This window comes from Lissotriton vulgaris, chromosome 3_1 (assembly GCF_964263255.1).
Source record: "Lissotriton vulgaris chromosome 3_1, aLisVul1.2, whole genome shotgun sequence".
NCBI lineage: Eukaryota > Metazoa > Chordata > Amphibia > Caudata > Salamandridae > Lissotriton > Lissotriton vulgaris.
This window is the reverse complement of record NC_141689.1, coordinates 532,037,564-532,062,757: the sequence shown is the minus strand read 5'-3', so window position 1 is coordinate 532,062,757 and position 25,194 is coordinate 532,037,564. Positions and strand designations below refer to the sequence as shown.

The 25,194-nt window shown below is 41.5% G+C and overlaps 1 protein-coding gene across 6 annotated transcripts in view; it reads left to right on the top strand.

Moving 5' to 3' along the window:
- The window catches only part of ARHGEF28 (Rho guanine nucleotide exchange factor 28), a 954,264-nt gene that overhangs the window by 747,826 nt on the left and 181,244 nt on the right, over positions 1 to 25,194 (top strand). For 4 of the 6 annotated variants that reach the window (XM_086960786.1, XM_086960784.1, XM_086960789.1 and 1 more), the window contains 3 exons: positions 1,979 to 2,034; positions 3,827 to 3,881; positions 22,356 to 22,497. In XM_086960786.1, coding sequence (XP_086816912.1) covers positions 1,979 to 2,034; positions 3,827 to 3,881; positions 22,356 to 22,497 — 253 coding nt within the window. The remainder of the gene's footprint in view (positions 1 to 1,978; positions 2,035 to 3,826; positions 3,882 to 22,355; positions 22,498 to 25,194) is intronic. The other 2 variants (XM_086960785.1, XM_086960787.1) reach the window with 1 other exon arrangement.

The window sequence follows — 25,194 nt, the reverse complement described above, 5'->3', positions numbered from 1 at the left end:
TCGATCTACATTTGAACTACACTATTCATGCTGCAAGAGTCAATCGATTGTGTAAGAACAGGTGACAATGGCATCACATTTTACCAAAACCTTTGGTTTCGCTTAAATAATTTATTTCAGGTAGATTACTCTATTTGGGAGCAGGTGTTTAATTGCAAGTAACAGCCGGTTACAGGTGTAACATGTATTAAACTCTCCAGTGCTGTAACATTCCAAATGCATCAGCGTTGAATACCTCAAAATGTTTTCTCTTCATATCCAAATACTACCAAAATTCAGGTTATTTTCAGTTGATGCTTACCAGTGACTTGATGAAAATGCCCATAATATATTTGTGTCGCATGCTTTTTTAATCCAACCCTCTATCTCCTGGCAGATATGTTAGTATTCATTCATGTAGGAAAAGATACACTGCTCATTCCATCCCCCAAAACTATAATTCAGACAGCCATAGTATACCACGTTGGATGCATGATGTGTTTTCGTCCTCGACCATTACTGGATTTGCCTAAAATAGACCAATCTCGCCTAGTGACCAACCATCCATTCTGAGCAGACAGTAGCCATCGAATAATGGAGTTCCTTGGAAAGGATCCACTCTGTAGGTAGAAAAGATGTTCCCTAATTTCCTAAGAATGTATATCAGACATTTATCTGTGTCGTCAATGTGAATAAGTCCACTATATTTTTAGATGCCACTCACCCATGAGCAGAAGACCACGGGTTGCTTTATTTTTGCATGATTGCAACCCATAGGACTGTGCCGCTTGTTGGCAAGTCAAATGTTGCTATGGTTTTGCAGTCAGTTCAAATTAATGTTTCCTAAATTAGTTTTGTGAAGGACAAGATTTTTAACTTTTCAAACATCTGATAGCAGTGGCCCATACACATGAGCATCAACTGAGATGGCTAAGACATCAGCAACAAATGAATTAAAATAAATATGACCGTGTGAGCAGGAGGAAGGTAGAGATCATGCAGAATCTGTAATTCAAGAGCAGTTATTAAATGGGTAAACAGGCTGAACTTGGTGGACCTTTCTGCCTTCAAAGGTTTGTCTGCACTCTCAGATGAGGAGTACATTTGTCGGTGAGTTATTGCTACGCCTGTATTCATGTTGTGTCATCCAATGACTAGCGGCAATAACGAAATACAAAGTAAACTCCTGCATGAAGGTGGCGTGTTGAAACGCTGTGACAATTCCAAATTTTGCAGACTAGAATATTACGTAAAGCACATATAGGTCTTAATGTATAAAACCATTTCGACCAGTTGAAAAAGTCTTTCATGCAAAATGGGCTCTGCTACTCATTCTGAATTGTATTTATTAGGTGGTGAGGGGTAGCGATGAGGGAAGTTGTGAGGGGTAGTGGTGAAGGAGGAAGGGGCGTCCCTCTCAATTGGAATTTGCAGTACAAGGCATTGGTAGGTTGTAGCTGCAATTGTTTTCGACAACCATTGACCAACTACCAGCACGCATTCTGGGTGGAATCGTGCCAGGCGAGTCCGAGGGAGCAGACGGTGATCTCGGGGACCACAGTATGCACCACAGACAATTCCAAATGGAAGCCATGTTTTTTAAACAGCTCCTATCCATTGAAAGGGTAGGAGCTGCTTTAAAAATATTTTTTGTTTGTTTAATGATATGAACCCAGATATGTTCTTTTCGGGGCACCATCCCCATGATTGCAGCCACACAAAGGTCAGTATTCTTTATGCATTTCTGTTTGCGGCTCTCTGCAAAAGGGCATTCTGCAATGCAACCTGTAAGTACATAGGCTGCATTACAGGCAGATCATAAAAATATGTCCCCAGTTTCCAATTGCAATTTGCGTCCTGCCTGTACACACATCAGGCCCATAGTTTATACTATTATAAACAGATTCAGTCTGCTCAAAAGTCGTTGAGTATAGTGTTACTTTTACCTGCTCTTAAACATCTGTGAATAATAAGTAATTTTTGTGATTATTTCTTTCAGATTGCAATGTAAATGTGCACAAGAACTGCAAGGATTCTGCCCCTTTGTGTACAAAGGTAAAGCATAACAGTAGACTGTATAATATTTTGCAAAAATAAAGAATACGGAGCTGGAGAGCCGAGGAGGGGGCCTGATATTCTAAAAGAGGATACTGTTTTTCTGCAGAGTGCACCACTGTGACCATCGAATGTTCCTCTCACACCTCTCCTTCTTTGACATCAGCAGTGCAGCAGTCTCCAGGGTTTAGTAATGTTTTAACCTGATAGACACTAAAGCCTTCGCAGTAATCCCATGTTCATCTCAGTTGTAGAAATGATCTTGCATTGTCTCTCCTGTGTCTTTAATGTCACCATTGCTCAATTTGCTCTTCAATGTCCACGTGAACCCCTTGCCAGTCTCATCGCATTGTTTGGGGTCACATTTTAAACTTGGGTAAGACACACAGCTACCCAAATCCATGGAGCCAAGAGTACATCAATGCAGAATAATAACCTTTGACAGGTTCCGCATTTATTTTACTCCATCATCTGGACAGAGACGTAAAGGGTGGATACATGAACTTATCATTCTAGAGTTAATCACTGTGAACTTTTAAACAAAAGCACCACATTGCACAGAAGCATAATTAGATCATTGGAATGATGGGAGCTCCATTGAAAACAACGGATTGCTCTTGTCTTCAAATGACTGGCAGAAGCCCGGAGCTCCAACATTCCAATGTTTGTTCACAGCTGTTGCTGTGAACTAAAGGCCTCAAAGAGCCTGAGGGGGCTTCAATCACCTCCGGCTCTGTGAGGCCATTGTTTAGTAAATTGGAAAATTCTGCCCTCTAGGGGCGAAAGGTTCTAGTAGTCTTAGAGCCCTTCGTAGTGGGCGGTACTGGCCATTAAAGGCCCCCTCCCTTGTTAAAGGCCCTTGCCTTCGGGTCAGGACTTTAACACTGGAGTTGGCCTTTTATTGCCCGTAGAGCCTGCTACAGCGGGCTCTAAGGCTATAATAATAAAATGCAAATGTCATAAAATATATTTTAATTCCTGTAACATTTTTCACACACTATTGATCATTTATTATTGAGTTCAAACAAATTGATATAAAATACGCATACATAAATTTTTTTAGGGTGTTGGCCGTTCAATATTTCAAAGAGTTAAATGGGAGAATCATCAGCTTCTATATTCAATGCTCAGATCCTCATTCACACAGTGTCGGGCCCCTTTTATTATTACTCATATGTTTGAGTCTGTAATTAGTCTATATGTAAATCAGTTGATAAATGAAATGATCAAGAAACGTAATCTGACATTATTTATTGTGTTTTGGATCTTACAACTATACAAGGGGTTTCCTTTAGTATGATATGTGGGAGTCAAATAATCTGGACAGGATCATTTTCAGAAGAGACAAATGGTAGTCTTATATATCCTTTTGGGGCTGGTGTAAAGCAAAAATGATTTAAAAACTGAATAGGTAAATTGTGTTTTATAGACCTACATAAAAAAACACAACTAATTGATTTTTTTATAGTGTAAAATTATTATAGTTGCTACAATTAGTCTCTTATTGGAAAACTCTTTTTTAATGGAATGCATCTGCATTTATTTGTATGAACTGAGCAAAATTAGAATTCATAGAAGTCAAACATGTTCATTCGTTCAGTTGATTTCATACTTTTGTGTATTTATTTTTTAGTAATATAGTATTGTGAGACAAATTGACTTCCTGTGTAGTAGCTTAATGTTCTGGTACATTTCAATCTGTTTAGTTGTAGAAAATGTAACATATTGACAATATGATATCCAGTTTCCCGGTGCCGTTGCCATTTATTCTTAATGTCACATTTTTCCGCAGCAGAAGAGCAAAGAGAAAAATCAAACTAAACCTAGACAACAGATTGTTTCCACAAGTAAGTGACTTGTTAGATGTCATGGAGAACATATTCTGCATTAAAATAATTGAATGAATGATTATAGTATTTATAAAGTGCATGATCACTCACACATGAGCATCCTAGCCCTACCTCAAACACCAATTCCTCAATGAGAAAGTATAAGAAGAGTACACAAGGAGACAGATGAAAAGGGAAAACAGAATAGGAAGAAAATAAATAAATGCCTATACCCAACTGTTTTAAAGAGTGGACCAGAGTATCTGGCTCAAGGAAGAGGCAAGACTTCATATTCTTCTTACAGCTAGCTTTGTTCTCAATGAACCAAAGTGGTCCTGGAAGTTGGCTCCAGGTTTTTAATGCTAGGGCCATAAATGATTTGCCTCCGTGAGATTTAAGCCTTAAAGTAGGAGGTTTTAACAGATTGTCTTTAAGAGGATCTAAGAGTCCTCTGAGTCCTATAATGGCAGTTAGATATTTAGGACCTGCAGCATGAACAGCTCTGAACACCAGAATTAGAATCTTAAATAAGACCCTTATATGAATCGGTAGCAAATGCTACTTGCTGAGTGCCTTAGATGCTGAACCGTGTTTGGGGAGTTTATGCACCAGTCTGGCAGCCAAATTACCAACCATCTGTGGTTTATGAAGCAGTTGCTTTGAACTCCTTGTATGTAGGCTATAATCCAGCATTGATGTTATGAGCACAAAGGCTACTGTTTTCCCTGCGGCTAGGGGGAGGAATTCAAATATTTTTTTTTAAGTTTTAAGATTTCATCAATGTTATGTTATGTTAGCCAATTTGTAGAGGGCAGCGTTTACCCGGAGTTGTCTTAGCGGTAGTAATGCAAATAATTGTAAGTGAGGGAAAAAATAAAAAAAATGCCTACTGATTGAAAAGCCAGGCCTTTAAGTGCTTTCTAAATTGGAGAACAGAGGGGGCTGACCTTAGGGAGAGCGGGAGGAGGTTACAGGATCTGGATGCTCCCACCACAAATGAAAACAATGAAAAGTGCTTGTGGCCAGAAAGCAAGTGCATTATCAAATCTGACTCCCAAATTTTAAGCCACTTCTACTGTGGATGGAGGGGGGGCACCAAATCCAGTCACCACATCATAGGGGAAAACAGATTTGATTTCTCAAACAAAAGAATTTCTCTTTTGTCAGTGTTACATTTTAAGTGATTTTTTCCATCCAACAAATAATGCTTGCAAAATAGTTCTTAAAATTCAATTTGAACCCAAATGAATCCTTACCCTGAGATAGAATCAATTGTGTGTTGTCAGCATAGGAAGTGGTTGGAATTCCATATGAAGTAATCTAAGGTATCAAAGCTGTCATATAAATGTTAAATAAAGAAGGACTAAGCGATGAGCCCTGCGTGACAAAAAAGGCTAGTGAGCTGTCTTCCGACGAATGCTGTCCGATAGTTACTGATTGTTTCCTGTCAGCCAGGAAGAATCTAAACCATGCTCAGGCTTTGCCGGAGGTGCCATTGTAAAAAAATACACTAAAAGAATATGGGGTGAAAAATCGGGTCAAACACTGCTATTATATCCAACAGGACCAAAACTGCTTTATTACCGATATCCAGCATCATCATAATAGTATCAGCAGGGTAGACTCTGTGGAGCCCTTGGGGTTAAAGCCAGATTGACAGAAATGTAGTGCTTTAGAATTTTCAAATAGGTGGTAAGTTGAGCATTCATGATTTTCTTGAAGATTTTTCATAGTACTGAAAGCAGCAAAAAAGGCCTGAAGTTGGCCAGAATCAAGGGGTCTGCCGAAGATTTTTTTATAGCAATTTGACCATTGCCACTTTCCATGGTCCTGGGACTTCCGCCAAAGAAAGGGAAGTATTTTGTATCTGGTTAATAACCGGATTCACAATATCAATGGCTTTGTGCAAAATGGCGAGCAGGCATGGATTTTGAGGAGAGCCGGACTTACATGAGAGGATTTTGCAAGGTTACAGGGGGTTGATTCTGTTTAGGAAAACAGAGGCAGGAATCAAAGTAAATATAGTTAAATGCAAGTAGCCTCTGACACCATGGATCACACAAGTTGTTTTCTATTCACGTCCTATTTATTGACAGTGAATGCTCTTATTTTTTAGCACATTATTTAAAGGTTCGAGTAAGTACACATTGGGTGAGAACAGCTCAATTTTGATTATCTCCTTACATCAGAAAATACATTCGATAATGACAAAGAATAGCTTACTTGCTATTAAAATTGATCAGTGTGAGACAAACACGATAACAAAAATAAAAATAAGTGGAAACACTTAATAAATTCAAATGAAAACAATCCACACAAAAAGTGAAAAAGTGCATTCATATATCAGCAGTATCTTATTTACAATTGATATGTTTAGGTCCTACTATGAATCTCAAGGAGATTGTGTTACTGTCCCGGGGGATATTGTTGGTTTGTCCCTCAAACGGGAAAGTTAATTGTCCTGTGGTATGCCAGGGAAAGTCGAATGTTCAAAGGGTTCTTTAATGCCTAGTGGTGAGATGCGTCTCTCACTCTATGTCCCAATAGTTTAGTTGGATCATATGGCATATATTCCTCCTGGCACCAAAGCTGAGCCTACGCGTTTCGACCTTATAGAAAATCTTGACAGGAAGGGAACTTTGTGAAGGTCTTCATCAGGGCTCTTAGTAGGTGATGAGGAGCATCATGTTGCACCTACAGAAAAAGTTATGGGAGCATGTTTTAGTTGTAGGGTGTAGGGTATCTAGGACCATATACAGTGCTTATAAAAGAGTTTACAAATAAAAGTTAGCTCAATTTTTACATGAATCACGTACCCAAGGGTGAAAAAAGTCAGTACTGCATTCACTGGATACAGTTAGTTTGCAGAAGGCGAGAAGTTGGTTCTTCACACATCGGTGTGGTAAAGCTGATTGCAGTCTCTTATTTGTTTGGTGCTGTGGAGAGAAGCAGGGAGAGAGGGTTCAAGTCTCCGTGTTGGTGCACCGGGTTTGTTTAACTACTCATGAAGGTGAGTGTGGCGCCTAAGTGGCGCTGCATGCGGACAAGCAATGTCTTTTGGACAATTAGCGTGAGCCTTGTGCGCTCGTTAGTGATGTTACAATGTTGCCTCGCTTAATTAATAGTGACCTGCGGCGTCTCGTACCTGCAGGGGTCTGAAGGTTTCTTCTTCAGCGTCACCGCGTCTTCGTGGCGGGAAACGTTCTCCGCAGTCTGGAGGTGCAGGGGTTCATGGCATTACCAGCGCTGGCTTCCTCGGACGCGTTGCTTCATTCTCTGCTTTCACTCGAAAGGATTTACACGGTGTTCGGCAGGCGTGTGTTTTCACGTCTTGGTTATGAATGAAAGCGGGACTACCATTGGTTCCTTCATCGGCAGTGTAGTCTCAAGGCTCCTGATAGGGCTAGGTTATCGCTTCGATGGGAACGTGGTCCTGTTGCTAGGAGATCGGGACGCTTAGTGATCATGACGCTTAAGGCTGCAATTGAGGCACTCGGTCTGCGCGCTGTGGTTGTGTATTGAGTTTAACACAGAGAACTAGAAATTTCTGCTAATTCGTTGAGTCCATGATTAACTGTGTCCAAGTACATAATAGTCTTGGCTTCCTGTTTGGACAGGTTACTGGCTACATTTTGACCTTTTATTTGTTTAACCACAGTCCATTTCAGGTCATCTGGTCCATGGTGTTTTTCAATGAAGTGGGAGACCATGGGTGCATTTTCCTTTTGGCACCTAATTCTGGAGCGATGCTGAGATATCCTTGTTTTGATTGGTTGACTTGTTTTTCCAACATATGCAAGTCTGCAGGGGCAAATGGCACAGTAGATCACGTTACTGGTATTACAGTTGGTAAATGTTTCATGTTTGATTTGTTTTTGCCCATAATAAAAAATAGTTCCTTCAATGGTACTGTTGCATGAAATGCAGTTGCCGCATTTGCGATGTCCTTTGACAGGCGGAAGGTTCAGGAGTGACTGGATGGAGATGTCTTGCCTCGGTGGTGCAGTGTCCGCTCTAACCAGTTTGTTTCTTACGCTCTCATTCTTTTTAAGTGCGAAAATGGGTGGATTTTCAAATGGTTTCAGGCTCCGTACAGTATTCCAATTTTTTGTAACTATTTTCTTAATTTCTGTGGTGGCTCCAGAAAATGTTGTCACGCATACAATTGGGGTATCCTCTTTGTTCTTGTCTTTTGGAGTTAGAAGGGTATCTCTCGGTATGTACCAAGCTCTCTTCATACTTCTCTTAAGCAATTTCTTGGGATAACCTCTGTCCAGCAGTTTGCACATCAGTTCCTGAGCGTGTAGGAAATAGTCAGGTTTCTTAGTGCAATTCCTGCGCAGTCTCAAGAATTGGCTGAATGGTAAATTTTCTCGGAGGTTACGTTGGTGAAAACTCGAGAAGTGAAGAAAGGTATTGCGGTCGGTCTCTTTGGTATATAGTGTGGTGTACATTGCGCCCTCATCATGTTTGATCATGAGGTCCAGAAAGTTTATTTGTTTTTTACTGTATGACAATGTGAATTGGATATTAGGGTTGCGATCATTGAGCCAGACGGTGAATTCTTTCAGTGTACGCTCTTCTCCTCGCCACAGCATGAAGACGTCATCTATATAACGTCTCCAAACTTTTATATGTCCATCAAATGGATTGTTGTTGAAGATCCAAGTGGCTTCATATAGGGCCATGTACATTATGGCCATTTCCGGCGCGAAGGGACATCCCATGGCCGTCCCCATGGTTTGGAGGTATTGTGTGTTATTGAATTTGAAAAAATTAAATTTCAAACAGGTCTCCGCTAGTTTGAGTAGGAAGTCGGTTGGGACGTTGTGTGGCCGTTCTCTCTTCTCCAGGAAGAATTCAAGTGCTTCCAGGCCATCTTCTTGCGGAATGTTGGAGTATAGACTCACGATGTCCATCGTGACCAAAAGTTCCATTGATTCGTCAAAGGGTTGACCATCTAGAAAATTTATCGCTTCCATAGTGTCTTTTATGAAGCTAGCAGTCTGGCCAACAAGCGGTTTGAGAAACGTGTCCACGTATTTGGCCGGTCGTTCCAGTATTGAGTTGACCCCCGATATGATCGGGCGGCCAGGAGGGTTCATGGGGTCCTTGTGGACCTTGGGTAGTATGTACATTAAGGGTGTGCGTGGATTTTTATTTATTAAATATTCACCCTCTTTTTTGGATACCCATCCTTCTTTTCTGCCCTGATTGACCAGCGTTTCTAGACGATTTTTCAGTTTTTCATTCCAATTTTCATTCGTTTTTTTGTAGTATTTTTCGTCTTTAAGTTGACGTAAAACCTCAGCTTCATACATTTCACGCGGGAGGATAACGATCCCCCCGCCTTTGTCCGCCGGCTTTATAATGAGACTCTTGTTGTCTTGAAGTCCCTGTAGTGCTACTTTTTCTTCCAGTGTTAGGTTCCATTTGGTGTATCTTTTCTTCTTTTCTAATATGTCGAGGTCACGTAACACGTTCTTCTCGAACGTTAGTAGTTCAACGGGCATCTGGCTGGAGTAAGGAAAAAAGGTGGAAGGATTTTTCAGTCCAGAATAATTTCTGGTGGGAACGTCTTGCTGGTTTTCAAAGAAAATTTTTTGTCTCATTTTTCTAAACAGTTGGATCATCTCCAATTTGGTTTGGCAAATATCTGGACGGACAGTTGACTCTGAGACTCTGAGCATCAGAGAGGAAGATATCGAAACATTACTGAAACGACCGTCAACACTAAACCCTGGTAATACCGCACTTCAAGCCGGGCAATCTACCGAACTTGAAAAAATAGCCCGTCTTAAGAAAAAACAAATCAGAACATCCCTCCACGGGGAGGTTTTACTAGAACACCTACGAGCAGGAACTACTCCGGTGGGACTACAAGTCAAAAATGTACCGGTGATCTTTACAGATGATCCCGAATATTTGGACGGATTCAGTCACATCGGTACTAAATGTTCACGAGATTGGATGTTTCATTCAATTAAAACTGCGGAACGAATAGGATTAAAAGAACAGGAGCTAATTAAAGAACTGGAAGAAGCCTTTAAGAACAACCAAGCAATTGAGAACGCCCAGGCATTACTAACGAAACTCGAAAAAGAAAATCAAATCTTTCAGAAAACAACAGAAGATTTCAAAAAACAGAAATTATTGAAAGACATTACCAACTACTCCGAGAAAAAAACTTACCCCTATCTGGACAAGGACTACTACAAACAACAACAGAATATCAGTGCTCTACGTACCTACGGGGGCAGAAGCAGAAGACAATTTGTAACGTTCTCAGAAGACTCCTCCGCATCAACCAACTCAAGTGACGCTGAGGCCTCCACCAGCAACAGAGACGATCAAGCCCGCCAATTCTACCAGGCACCTTTTTCCGACAGAGGCAGAGGCAGATCTCGTGGCCGCCCGAGAGGCAACAGGTGGTACAATCGCCCCAACCAACAGTATCAAGGGGAGATCACAACGAGGAGACGAGTATACCGATGGTAAACCCGAATGAAAACGTAGTCTTCAATTTGTCTAACCATACCTTGTCTGACAGTGAAAAAAGTGTGCTTCAGAAAGGCCTCACATTCATTCCAACTGTCCGTCCAGATATTTGCCAAACCAAATTGGAGATGATCCAACTGTTTAGAAAAATGAGACAAAAAATTTTCTTTGAAAACCAGCAAGACGTTCCCACCAGAAATTATTCTGGACTGAAAAATCCTTCCACCTTTTTTCCTTACTCCAGCCAGATGCCCGTTGAACTACTAACGTTCGAGAAGAACGTGTTACGTGACCTCGACATATTAGAAAAGAAGAAAAGATACACCAAATGGAACCTAACACTGGAAGAAAAAGTAGCACTACAGGGACTTCAAGACAACAAGAGTCTCATTATAAAGCCGGCGGACAAAGGCGGGGGGATCGTTATCCTCCCGCGTGAAATGTATGAAGCTGAGGTTTTACGTCAACTTACAGACGAAAAATACTACAAAAAAACGAATGAAAATTGGAATGAAAAACTGAAAAATCGTCTAGAAACGCTGGTCAATCAGGGCAGAAAAGAAGGATGGGTATCCAAAAAAGAGGGTGAATATTTAATAAATAAAAATCCACGCACACCCTTAATGTACATACTACCCAAGGTCCACAAGGACCCCATGAACCCTCCTGGCCGCCCGATCATATCGGGGGTCAACTCAATACTGGAACGACCGGCCAAATACGTGGACACGTTTCTCAAACCGCTTGTTGGCCAGACTGCTAGCTTCATAAAAGACACTATGGAAGCGATAAATTTTCTAGATGGTCAACCCTTTGACGAATCAATGGAACTTTTGGTCACGATGGACATCGTGAGTCTATACTCCAACATTCCGCAAGAAGATGGCCTGGAAGCACTTGAATTCTTCCTGGAGAAGAGAGAACGGCCACACAACGTCCCAACTGACTTCCTACTCAAACTAGCGGAGACCTGTTTGAAATTTAATTTTTTCAAATTCAATAACACACAATACCTCCAAACCATGGGGACGGCCATGGGATGTCCCTTCGCGCCGGAAATGGCCATAATGTACATGGCCCTATATGAAGCCACTTGGATCTTCAACAACAATCCATTTGATGGACATATAAAAGTTTGGAGACGTTATATAGATGACGTCTTCATGCTGTGGCGAGGAGAAGAGCGTACACTGAAAGAATTCACCGTCTGGCTCAATGATCGCAACCCTAATATCCAATTCACATTGTCATACAGTAAAAAACAAATAAACTTTCTGGACCTCATGATCAAACATGATGAGGGCGCAATGTACACCACACTATATACCAAAGAGACCGACCGCAATACCTTTCTTCACTTCTCGAGTTTTCACCAACGTAACCTCCGAGAAAATTTACCATTCAGCCAATTCTTGAGACTGCGCAGGAATTGCACTAAGAAACCTGACTATTTCCTACACGCTCAGGAACTGATGTGCAAACTGCTGGACAGAGGTTATCCCAAGAAATTGCTTAAGAGAAGTATGAAGAGAGCTTGGTACATACCGAGAGATACCCTTCTAACTCCAAAAGACAAGAACAAAGAGGATACCCCAATTGTATGCGTGACAACATTTTCTGGAGCCACCACAGAAATTAAGAAAATAGTTACAAAAAATTGGAATACTGTACGGAGCCTGAAACCATTTGAAAATCCACCCATTTTCGCACTTAAAAAGAATGAGAGCGTAAGAAACAAACTGGTTAGAGCGGACACTGCACCACCGAGGCAAGACATCTCCATCCAGTCACTCCTGAACCTTCCGCCTGTCAAAGGACATCGCAAATGCGGCAACTGCATTTCATGCAACAGTACCATTGAAGGAACTATTTTTTATTATGGGCAAAAACAAATCAAACATGAAACATTTACCAACTGTAATACCAGTAACGTGATCTACTGTGCCATTTGCCCCTGCAGACTTGCATATGTTGGAAAAACAAGTCAACCAATCAAAACAAGGATATCTCAGCATCGCTCCAGAATTAGGTGCCAAAAGGAAAATGCACCCATGGTCTCCCACTTCATTGAAAAACACCATGGACCAGATGACCTGAAATGGACTGTGGTTAAACAAATAAAAGGTCAAAATGTAGCCAGTAACCTGTCCAAACAGGAAGCCAAGACTATTATGTACTTGGACACAGTTAATCATGGACTCAACGAATTAGCAGAAATTTCTAGTTCTCTGTGTTAAACTCAATACACAACCACAGCGCGCAGACCGAGTGCCTCAATTGCAGCCTTAAGCGTCATGATCACTAAGCGTCCCGATCTCCTAGCAACAGGACCACGTTCCCATCGAAGCGATAACCTAGCCCTATCAGGAGCCTTGAGACTACACTGCCGATGAAGGAACCAATGGTAGTCCCGCTTTCATTCATAACCAAGACGTGAAAACACACGCCTGCCGAACACCGTGTAAATCCTTTCGAGTGAAAGCAGAGAATGAAGCAACGCGTCCGAGGAAGCCAGCGCTGGTAATGCCATGAACCCCTGCACCTCCAGACTGCGGAGAACGTTTCCCGCCACGAAGACGCGGTGACGCTGAAGAAGAAACCTTCAGACCCCTGCAGGTACGAGACGCCGCAGGTCACTATTAATTAAGCGAGGCAACATTGTAACATCACTAACGAGCGCACAAGGCTCACGCTAATTGTCCAAAAGACATTGCTTGTCCGCATGCAGCGCCACTTAGGCGCCACACTCACCTTCATGAGTAGTTAAACAAACCCGGTGCACCAACACGGAGACTTGAACCCTCTCTCCCTGCTTCTCTCCACAGCACCAAACAAATAAGAGACTGCAATCAGCTTTACCACACCGATGTGTGAAGAACCAACTTCTCGCCTTCTGCAAACTAACTGTATCCAGTGAATGCAGTACTGACTTTTTTCACCCTTGGGTACGTGATTCATGTAAAAATTGAGCTAACTTTTATTTGTAAACTCTTTTATAAGCACTGTATATGGTCCTAGATACCCTACACCCCACAACTAAAACATGCTCCCATAACTTTTTCTGTAGGTGCAACATGATGCTCCTCATCACCTACTAAGAGCCCTGATGAAGACCTTCACAAAGTTCCCTTCCTGTCAAGATTTTCTATAAGGTCGAAACGCGTAGGCTCAGCTTTGGTGCCAGGAGGAATATATGCCATATGATCCAACTAAACTATTGGGACATAGAGTGAGAGACGCATCTCACCACTAGGCATTAAAGAACCCTTTGAACATTCGACTTTCCCTGGCATACCACAGGACAATTAACTTTCCCGTTTGAGGGACAAACCAACAATATCCCCCGGGACAGTAACACAATCTCCTTGAGATTCATAGTAGGACCTAAACATATCAATTGTAAATAAGATACTGCTGATATATGAATGCACTTTTTCACTTTTTGTGTGGATTGTTTTCATTTGAATTTATTAAGTGTTTCCACTTATTTTTATTTTTGTTATCGTGTTTGTCTCACACTGATCAATTTTAATAGCAAGTAAGCTATTCTTTGTCATTATCGAATGTATTTTCTGATGTAAGGAGATAATCAAAATTGAGCTGTTCTCACCCAATGTGTACTTACTCGAACCTTTAAATAATGTGCTAAAAAATAAGAGCATTCACTGTCAATAAATAGGACGTGAATAGAAAACAACTTGTGTGATCCATGGTGTCAGAGGCTACTTGCATTTAACTATATTTACATGAGAGGATAGCTTGTCGTTTTTGTGGAATCGACTGGTAAGTAGATATGGTAAATTGAGGTTGCAGGGCATTCAATGCCTCTCCATGTGACTTGCTTAGTTTGGGACAAGTGGGACTAAGCCATGTTGAATTGTTAAAATATTTTTTTCGAAAAAGGTAGACATCTTGTCACACAAGGACTGTATAGGGAGAATATACCTTGATAAAGCTTTAGGTTGCAAAACAAACTTGGACATTTGAAAAAAATGGGTCAAAATTAGCCTGTTCCACTTGGGTGGTAAAGTATGTTTTTTGACATCCCTAATCGAATTTTAGTAAGACTTCTGGGCCAGCCTAAAACTTTTCAAGTCTTCAGATCTATAGGACAAACACCTATGTGCTCAAGTTGCTTACAGCAAAGCTTTTCTTTGGCATGTACCAGGGTGCAGATGGGGTAGAACGACTTCTGACAGGACGAACTAGAGGTGCTAGTTTATTTACAGCATCCAGAATCCAGTGAGTAAACAACTCTAGATCGTTAGCGAACCTTCCCATAAGTGAAGAGAGGATGTAGCCTACTGAGTTTTCAGGTTGGAGATTGTAATTTCCCCCCATTTATGAAAACAGAGATTTTTCAGCTGTGATTGGGGATAGGGGGAAAGTAGCATCCACTGTTAACTTGAAAGGGAACAACTGATGATCAGGCCACGCCTGGACATCAGATTCCCCTGGGACAAGAAGGGGGGAAAATTATGCAGATCATCCCACAAATTATTGAAAGAGACCTAATAGTGGTAAAATCCCTCAGAGACTCATATTATTAGGATTCTCCAAGTTATCAAAATTAAGTGTGGGTGCAAAATCCGTTCGGCTCGTGGAATATGCAGATATTCGGCAATTTTGCGATCCGCGAATCTTGCGAAATTACGGAAAAATCCGCAAATCTGCTTGCGCACAGATTTACATTCTGGGAGGATGCTCCTGTCACCAAAATTAAACCTCCACAGGAAGCACTTACAGAGTTAAGGCAGGTAATGGCGCCGGCAAGCTGCCAGAGTTGAAGGTTCCTTACTTGTTGCAACTATTCTTTGACCCTGTCCTGACCCTAAAGAGCCCGGTGCCCGAGGCAGGGTCAAAGAATAGTTACAAATGGCGCCGGCAAGCTGCCAGAGTTGAAGTTGCTTACTTGCAACTATTCTCTGACCCTGTCCCGAACCTAAATAGCCGGGTGCCTGAGGCAGGGTCAGAAAATAGTTACAAGTAAGTCATGCCCGAGTTGAACCTCAAATTCAGTAACGCATTCATCAGCCCAAAAACAATCGTGAGCTTTCTCCCCATATCTACTGTCGAAAGCTGTGATGCTGGATAGAGACCTTTGCATCCTTCAATTTCACAAGCGCAATCCCTGTGCAGTTCCTGTGACCAGGAGCTTCTTTCTCTTCATCTGTATATACATTTACCCAACGAGATAGCACTTACTGATTAGCCAGTAGAAAGTACTCCAGCCAGTTGAGTAGAGGTATCGCACAAAACGGTGGCGTCTTCTTGGATAAATAAGAAGGGCAGGGTTCATTCTGGCACGATGCTCCTGTCACAAAAATTAAACCTCAACAGGAAGCACATACAAATATAAATAAAGCAGGTGCCCGAGTTGAAGCTCAAATTCAGTAACGCATTCATGAGCCCAAAAACAATTGTGAGCTTTGTCGAGGCTGGGCAGTTGTGCTTTCTCCCCATATTTACCATCGAAAATTAGATGTGATGCTGGATAGAGGCCTTTGCATCCTTGACCTTCACAAGTGCACCCCCGTGCAGTTCCTGTAACCAGGAGCTTCTTTCTCCTCATCTGCTGCTCTGATCGGTCTCTGACCTTTTATACACACAAGAGGCATGTGAACTCGCATAGAAGGCCCGCCCGTTTGGCCCCGCCCACACACTAGCGGTGTGCACCGTCATCCCGCCATTTACCCACTATGATGGACAGCTCACTCAAGGAACCCCTGCGCCCTTCGGCGCGATGGCATAGTAACACACACATGTTCACTGGAGACAACTCTTCTGGCACTTTACGCAGCTGTAGTGTAGGAAAAGCACTATACATTTAACCAACGAGGTAGCACTTACTGATTAGCCAGTAGAAAGTACTCCAGTAATATATTTCTAAAAATCTGCGAACTCGTGGATGTTTTTGCGATTTCGTGCGAATTCGCGGACCTCAGATCCGCAAAATTCGCCCATACTAATCAAAATAACAATTAAAATCACCTAATAAGGTGGAATCGGCATATTGAAGTAATAATAGTTCAAGGTCGTTTGCTAAAGTGCCCAAAAAACTGGAGCATGGTCCAGGTGGGTAATATATTAAACTTACAACAAAAGAGTATGAATGACTGATTTGGAAACAAAACCAGCTCTCAGCCCCTTTTAAATTGCCCACCTTACATTAATTAAATTGAAAGGTTTCTAGGACTATGACATCAGAGCTCCGGCACGCCCCCCAGACCTATCACATCTGAGGAAAGCATTGCCTGGAGGTAATGCAATAGAGATATTTGGGTTAGACCAGGGCTTAAGCCATGACTCAGTAATAAACAAAAAGTCCAAATAATAATCAGTTACCCGTTCATTCACTTCTTGGGAGTATTTAGGGAGGTGCCGCACATTAATGAGTCCACCAGACAGAGACCTAACCACTGAGGTCAGTTCAGTGGAACAACCAACTCCAGATGCCTGCTTACAGCGTATACCCAACACAGTGCCCTCAATACATGTCAAGTCAATTATATTACCACAATGGGGCAGTTTGCAATAAATCTTATTATCTATAAACCACCAACAACCACTGTCCACAATCCCACCATAATAGTTGAACTATTAGCGACTTCATTATTGAAAATTAGTACACCATCTTTCTTGGAGGCTTTAACATAAGGTTTGAAACAAAGGGAACATTCTCCTCCAGTTTCCACAAAGACCTTGAAATCTTCAGCCTCTTTCTGACAAATGAGTTTCCAACCCACCAATCAGGTCGTCTATTCAAGCTGTAACTAATACCATAAACCACCCAATTTTCCTGGCATGAACTCACCGCCTAGCCATTCATTTTAGCGTAAAGTTATCTACAACACAGAAATTCAAATTGATGCAAAATTCCATTATAAACACAACACTTGAAATCACTCTCAGACATTATTCAAAGAGCCCAACCGTCCCTCCACCCTCATTACACACTAGATAGTCAAATGCCATTATACATCAACATCTTCATAGTAAGATTCAACAAGAACATGACTAATCTACTGGATAGAATTGGTCTGCCCAAGACCATAAAATATGTTGATAAACACTATCCTATAAACAACCTTTGGTTTACAACAGAACTATTTTTAACACAAAAAAGCTACTAAATATTTTATTTTTTGATTATATATCCCTCATGTTTCTACTCAAGACAGCTCCCATTACTGGGCATACAAAAGATGTGACAGGATGTCCTCAGACACCACCAAGTGGCTTGCTTCTTCTTAGGACAACCCACTCTCTCCAAAAACCTGTTTTTATGGAGAGTTGGTCTTCACCTGGAGTCAGGGAGGCACTTCTACCTAAGAATGGGCCTGAACAGATTAAAAACCAATATGACATCCTAAACAGACCATTATATTTACTAGAAATGACACTTGGTTTTAAAACCAAAATGTGGAGAAAAGTATTACTCCCATCAGCACTGTACCATCAACATGTTTCCTCCTTATAGCTCATGTGAGTCTGTGGAATTCTTCAGGACTCAAGCGCAGGTATGGCAAATATACACTAATTATGCCACTACTAACTGAAAGGGTGACCTTTATCAACCTTTCATGTATCAGGCCCATAAGTACCCCACTATCTGTCATCCTGGCCCCGGGCCCCATAGAGGAATGGCTCAGGAACCCCTGTAGTCAAACCTTTGTCAAGGTGCATTCCTGTCAAGAAACCTGATCTCCTTCCGCCGGAAGTAAACCAGAACTAGCCATTTTCAAATTTGAAACCCACAGAGTCGAAAGACAGTTGAGGCTCAAATACTGCTCAGAAAAGAAAAAGATATCCTCAAACTCCTTCACCAACTATAAACTTCAGATACAATGGGCAAAACACAATTACTTTATGCAGTGTATATGACATGCCTCCAATAAGACGAGAGAACTGTTTGATATAAATCAGGATATTTAATGGCCCCCAATCTCAAAAATATGAATTTGACACAGGAATTATTTCACTAACATTTCTAAATTCTTCTCTATTACTATTGACAAAATGAGACACCAAATGTACTCCAATATTGAACAAGATTAAACCAGAACAGAGACATTCCTTATTACATATCTGACAGTGAGATACCCATACCGAATTAATCAACCACTTAATTTCCTCAAGACCCTCTGGGTCCCCAAGTGACATCTTCTCTGCCAAAATCATGAAACAGCTAATCACTATGTCTGACAGCCTTGCCTTTTTGTTCATTCTTTCCTTAAAGTGAGACCATGTACTGGATGAGTGCACAGCTGTACAACCACGCCTAAATAATTCTGTTACCACTAGATTCTATCTTGGGAAGAGTCTGGAGAAAATAGTTTTCATCCAACTTTTTTAGAATTAAGTAAAATTCTCGATTCTCTTCAAGCTGTTTTCAGAGATGTAAATAACATTGAATTAGTGATACTACCTGTTGATGGCAGCGGCATCAGAGCACTCATCCTCCTAGGTCTACCCACTCTTTTAAACATCATTGACCATGCACGCTTCCTCATAAAACTCTAAGAAATTGGCTAGGACAATCTAGCTCTGAAATGGATAAACTTTTTTATATTCAGTCAAATATGGTTTCACTCAGGACATGGTACTTATTACTGCTAGACCATACCCCTTGACTCCATTAGTAATGCTGGTGACACACAATTGACCATCAAAATGGTGGAGCCTAAGAAGGTCATGGCCTGCTCCAAGCCTAATGATTTTTTTCCCTCTTTTTTGATATCTATTCGAAAATGGAATGCCTATAATTTTAGAAAACTAAGAGCCTTATTACGATGTTGGGTTTTTGGACCACCGACCGCTATTGCGGCAGTCAGGAGACCACCCGACAAGCAGGTTTGCAGTCCGACCGCACAATTTCGATAGGACTGGTAGTCGTAAATTTGCTCTTGTACATTGTGGCTTGTGCTGTGGCCAAGGAAAAGGGCTGCAGCACAAGCCGCAGTGTATAAAAGCACTTTGGGCACATATGGTGACTGCCATAAATGTGCATAGGGGCATACTTGTGCCCTCAGGGCCTCTTTACAGTGACCCCCAGGGGATGGGGGCCCTGCTTGGGGCCACCAAGGTCCATTTCTGACAGTCTTCTCATGGCGGGCAGACCACCATGAAAATGTTGTCGGAAAGGGACATCGTAATCCCTATGGCGGTGCCTGCGCAGGCACCATGTCCTTACAAAGGATATGATGATGAGCGGCGTCCCAACAGGATCCTAGATCCTGTCGGAGACAGTGGTCTTTCCCCCGACCTCTGGTTCAACTGACTGCATTGTAATGCGGCAGTGGGACCCATAGCCACCGACGGCCTTTTGGGGTCAGTCCTCCCGACATTGTAATAACGCCCTAAATCCCAGCAAAACTGAACTTTTGGTAGCCACTAACCCCAGAGAGTTCTTGGTTTCCCTGTCAATAGCCAGTTTCCATGGGTTCTCCTCATACCACAGCATAAGCTGTGCAAAACCGAGGCATCTGTATGGATGTTCAACTGTCACCTATGAATAAAACCTCAAAAGTAGCAACTTCCATGTGAACTGTCTTAGGCAAATTAACAAAACATGTGTATTTGTAAAGCGCATGTTCATCCCAGGGTACCTTGGTGCTGAATAACAGATGTTTATTGTTACCCAACTCAGTGGTACTCATTTTATCGACCTCAGAAGGATGCAAGGCTGACTGGACTCACCGGAATTTGAACCTGTGACCATGAGGTCGAACACAGGCCCCTACAGTGGATGCATTAGTATTAGTCACCAGACCCAGCATTGTTCACAAATTCTTCACTATATTAAACCAGAGCATCACACTGAAATTGTACTAGTCACCACCCAAACCCAACTGGACTATGAAAATGTATTTTAACTGAATAAAAAAAGCTATTTCCGTGTATCAAATATGTCTAGAATGCAGCTTCTAGACTCATTACAAGTCTGAAGCGACCCAACATTTTACCCCATTACTTGTCACTGGATCTCCAGCACAAGAATTACTATGAAAGCTATGGCAATTTTTCTGAAATTTCTGCTCCTTATTCCAAGAACAAGATCTATAAGTTATGGAATGTGGAACAATCTTCCCTTACTCCTGTTGATCTTCTATTCTCACCCCTTATGCCGGAGAAAAGAATACTCAAGACGTGTATTGTTAACCTGAGATAACCTCCTCTCACTTTTTAGTGTTTAACAGTTGTTTGTTTCTTTAATAGCGCCAATAAACTCCAGTGAATGTGCACTGATAAATGAAAATATAAGATAACACATCTCACTACGGGCTATCATTAAACACAAGACGTTGGCAAGCAGGCAGAAAGTGGTAGATTATCCAAAACAGAGAGTACCACTAATTCATTGCTATTTCCAGCTCTGAAACCAGCTTAAAGAGAATGGAGGATATTACTTTGTTTTACATTTGGGTGATCTGATGAAGGCGAACAGTTTGGTGACCGTTTTTTACTGAAACACGCGTTGGCAAATACAAGAAGCAACCATACAATAATTAAAGCAAACTTTTGATGTAAGAAGAAAAAGATAACATATATAGGCACAGTGTGGCAAGACTGATAAGTATACCTTGCCGTTCAGACACCATGTGGTCTTGAGTAATTTTTAGGGGACGTTTGTTTGCTTGAGGTTGAAAGTGGTATGATTGATTGTCCTTTCATGCTGGGTTAGTAATATATGAAATGTATTACACATAAACAACGGAAAATTGCTCAAAAGTATAACAAATGTTTATAAAAACTGTTCTGGTAATTAATTACATTCGTAAGACAAGCTATGTTTTTGTTGGCTCTGTGATATTTGTTGAATTATTCCAATGTTTTTCCTGGTTATGTGACATTTGCTGTACTATTGATTATGTTGGACTATGTACCATTAAAAAAGTGATTTAAGGTAGGCGGGTTTGCTTCTGCACTATTTCGATTATTTTACTGTTTTTCAAGCCCTTTTTAGTTTTTTCAGGGTGTATCTTTCCTATTCAATACAGAATATGTACAGTCTGATTGGACTTACCTGTAATGAAGTGCAAACAAAACAATTTTAAAATAAAAGTATTGCGTCTTAGAATAATATAGGTACTTTTATAACTTTAATCAGGATTGTTTTGCATTCTAACTATTTATCTACGTATTAAAATATACACTGGCATAAACAACATTTGAAAGGCTCTCATTGCACCTGACGCCTCCCAACAAATTTGAGGCATCAGTTGTTGAAGCCCGAAGCCCTCACATATATAAATATGCACCAAAGGCACTTTCTTTGCTGTCCTAACAATCAAAGTCAGATCAATAGAGTCTGTGTAACTGTCTAATTAAGTAGATGATGACATTTTTATCACTGACATGTGAAGCAGTCTTAATGAATAAGTAAACGATGGGTAATGAAAGTTATTACGTTTGTTGTTCCACAAATGGATTCCCAGAAAAATGTTATCATGTACAAATAAACAAAGTGTAAATTGGACTTAAATCATCTGTTTAATGAAATTGTGGATTACTATACCACTTCAGGGTGTTATCAAATAAGTTCACCATTTGAAAAAAATACTTAGTAATTGTGTTCAAGGGATCACCTTGGCTTGGCATAACCACATTTCAAATTAGTTTGCCCATTAAATTATTGAGGGTTAAATATTTATGTGTCAAATACCCAATAGGTAGATAATCAATATCTGATTGTAAATTAAGCCTTTATAGTTTTTTCTGTGAGAAAATGTTCCTTACTTCTAAAACTTCAGGAGTCAGTCACACCAAATTCAGAAGTAACTACTCATATAAAAAGCTTTGTGAATCAGGACTTTGGTATGCCATATGTTGTTTAAAAAATCCATAATGTAGTATTTCACTATAAGTTTGAAAGTATGTCTAAAATATACTTCTAATGATGATCATAAATGAATTATTTTTACTTGTTAGACTATATTTTAAATACATGTTTATACATCTGAAAAATATCTCAATTGTGTTTACCTGTTATAGGTCCATCGTTTGCAGAGAATACACAGCTAATGTCTTCCTTGTCAATGCGGTCCTCTGCTTCATTGCCTATCAGCTTGTCAGGCGCGCGGCAAGAGACATCTCTACCTGTATCAAACAGTGTCCCTATTGCGATCTTTGAAAGGTAGAAGACAAATAAATCACTTGTGATATGTGGTTGTTTGAAGAGCTCTCCATCAAAAACCAATGAAAAGCACATTACTTTATTCACTGTGAACATTGTCTATAAACGGATGTAAATTATGGCAAAACATTTTGCTTACAGATATTAGAAATCTGGCTCCGGCATTGATTGCATGTGAAAATTCACATTGGAAATCCTTGCATGAAGATGTTAACAGAGAGCACAAAAGAAGTTCTGAAGTTTACCAATTAAGATTATCCATCATCCAAAGTGCCACCCACATTTTGCAACTTTATGTTATGTTGTTAAGTCATAGAAATGTATGAAGTGCAGTACTTTAATTGTTTTAGAAATCCATTGCACCACCATGGATTACAGACTGGGAATAATTTACATCAACAACCGTATTTCTACTGTCTACAAATTATAAACACTTGTCTGGTAGTCACAATTAAAATGAGATACATGTTTATGGGGAATGATTCAACTCGTTTATTGAAATGGGATGACTGCATGGTCGCGCTACCATGGCGGGGAAGGGGTACATCCCGTATGATCATGTTAGAACATACAAGGCAGAGCATGGTAGGTCATTTGTAGGATGTAGACAGGGTTCACTGATCATGTAAAGGATTTCAATTAGCACATACTATAAACATTTCCAGGATAGCAATTGTGAGGTCCTCACAAAAGTTCATCATTCATCAGGCCTTCCATGTAGAGGCTAAGAATGGTCACAAAATTAGTAGAGAGCGAAAGCACTGCCAGACCATTCATGATATTGCCACCAAAGTGTGTTCTAAATTCTAGAAATATTATGTAAAACATTTTCAACCTGTCAGGTGGCAAGTCCTGAATTAAAGGGCTGATTACGATGCTGTTCAGAAAGCATTCCGACCCACTTGATTTAGGAATGCTATCTGACCAACTCGAGTTTGGGGAGCCCAGCCCACCGATTACAATTTTTCTGAACCCGTTCGGTCGGGCTCCTATTCACTTCAATGGGAGACTGTGTTCCAACCGACAACATAGGCTCCCATTGAAAAAAGGGGTTGTCCCGGAAAACCTTGCAACCTGTGGCGGGCACACCATGGTGCTTGCCAAACTGTGCCAAACTGTGCATGGCTGTAGATAGGGGTCCAATGGGTACCCCCACAGGGTCCATTCGGAGGCCTCCAGGTGAAGGGGGGCCCTCCACAGGCTCCCAAAGTCAGTCTCCTGCAGCATTTTCATGTCGGACAGACTGAGTCAGAAAGGCTGTCGGAATCTGACATCATAATCGGTTGGTCGGAAACACGTCCGGTAGAGCTTTATGATTTAGCTTTAACTGACTCAGACTCTCCGAATGCTGGTCAGAACCGATTCAGAGTGACTGACCCACTACCTTGTATCATAATCTGTTGGTCGGAAATGTTACTGAGTCGGTCGGAAACAGGGGTTCTCCAGTATTAGGGGTGTCTTTCATAGATTCACATGCCTGAATCATTCCCCGTCGTCGGAGTAGGAGTCTCACGGTATATAAAAAAGCAATAAAATGCCATAAAATATATAGCATATTACAGAAATACCAAACCAGGAAGTAAGTAGCCCCAGCTACAGTAGAAAAAACTTCCACCTTCGTGACTATCTAGGTCATTATGTGTTAGTCCAACTCTCAGCCAATCAGGCGACAGCACCCACCAGAATGTTCTCCCCAGAGGCTCAGGCTCTCAGATTTTCTACCGCACGTTGTGTGAAGGGAGTCTCCCTGAGCTCTGCTCAGTTTTTTCTTCTATATCTCTAATTCTTCAACTTTCCCAGATGTCTTCATCTAAATCCCTGTTTAGAGCCTGTGACTCTTGTGGGAAGCCAAGACTTTTCAAGGAGGACCCCCACAAGAAGTGTTTGTATTGTCTTTATCCGGATCATGTGGTGAAGGAGTGCAGGATCTGCCGGACTTTCCCCCCCAAGACCATCAAGGACAGAGAAGGGCGCCTTCTATTGTGGCTCAATAGACTAAGGAACAAGGATGACCCTATCTCTGAGGTAGGAAGTTTGGGTTCCGGCTCTTCATTTCTATCAACTAAGAGGATGGCTGAAACTGATGTTTCATCTCTGAGGGCGAAGAGGGTTAAGAAGTCTAAATCTTCCCTGGATGCTCCTGGGCCTAGTTCTTCAAGCAAAGTTATCCCACTTTCCAAAGGGGATTCTACGCCCTCTAAGAAGTCTGGTACTAAGGCAGTGCCTACGCAATCTTCTAAATCTGTGCCTCCTCAGTTGCCATTATTGACAATTTCAACGTCAAGGAAGGACTGTGTTTCTTCTCATGTGGCCACTTCTACCACTTGCACTATGACTTTCTCCTCACCGAAGCCTACACTTGTCATGTCTTCAGCTTCGTCGCCCACACTGGTTCATGTCCAGATTAGGCCTATCTCGTCGTCGACAGTTGCCCCGACGACGATGGCCAAGGTGCCGCCGGCGATTATGTCCTCTTCATCTAAGAAATTGCCATCGTCGACGAAAACAAAACCACCGTCGACGGCCTCGGCGACGACACTCCAGTCGACGGCCTCGACGACGACACCACCGTCGACGACCTCGTCGACGAAAAGATCATCGTCGACAGCAAAGCCACCTTCGACGACGTCACTACCGTCGACGAAACCACCGTCGACGGCCTCGACGACGAAGATACCGTCGACGGCCTCGACGACG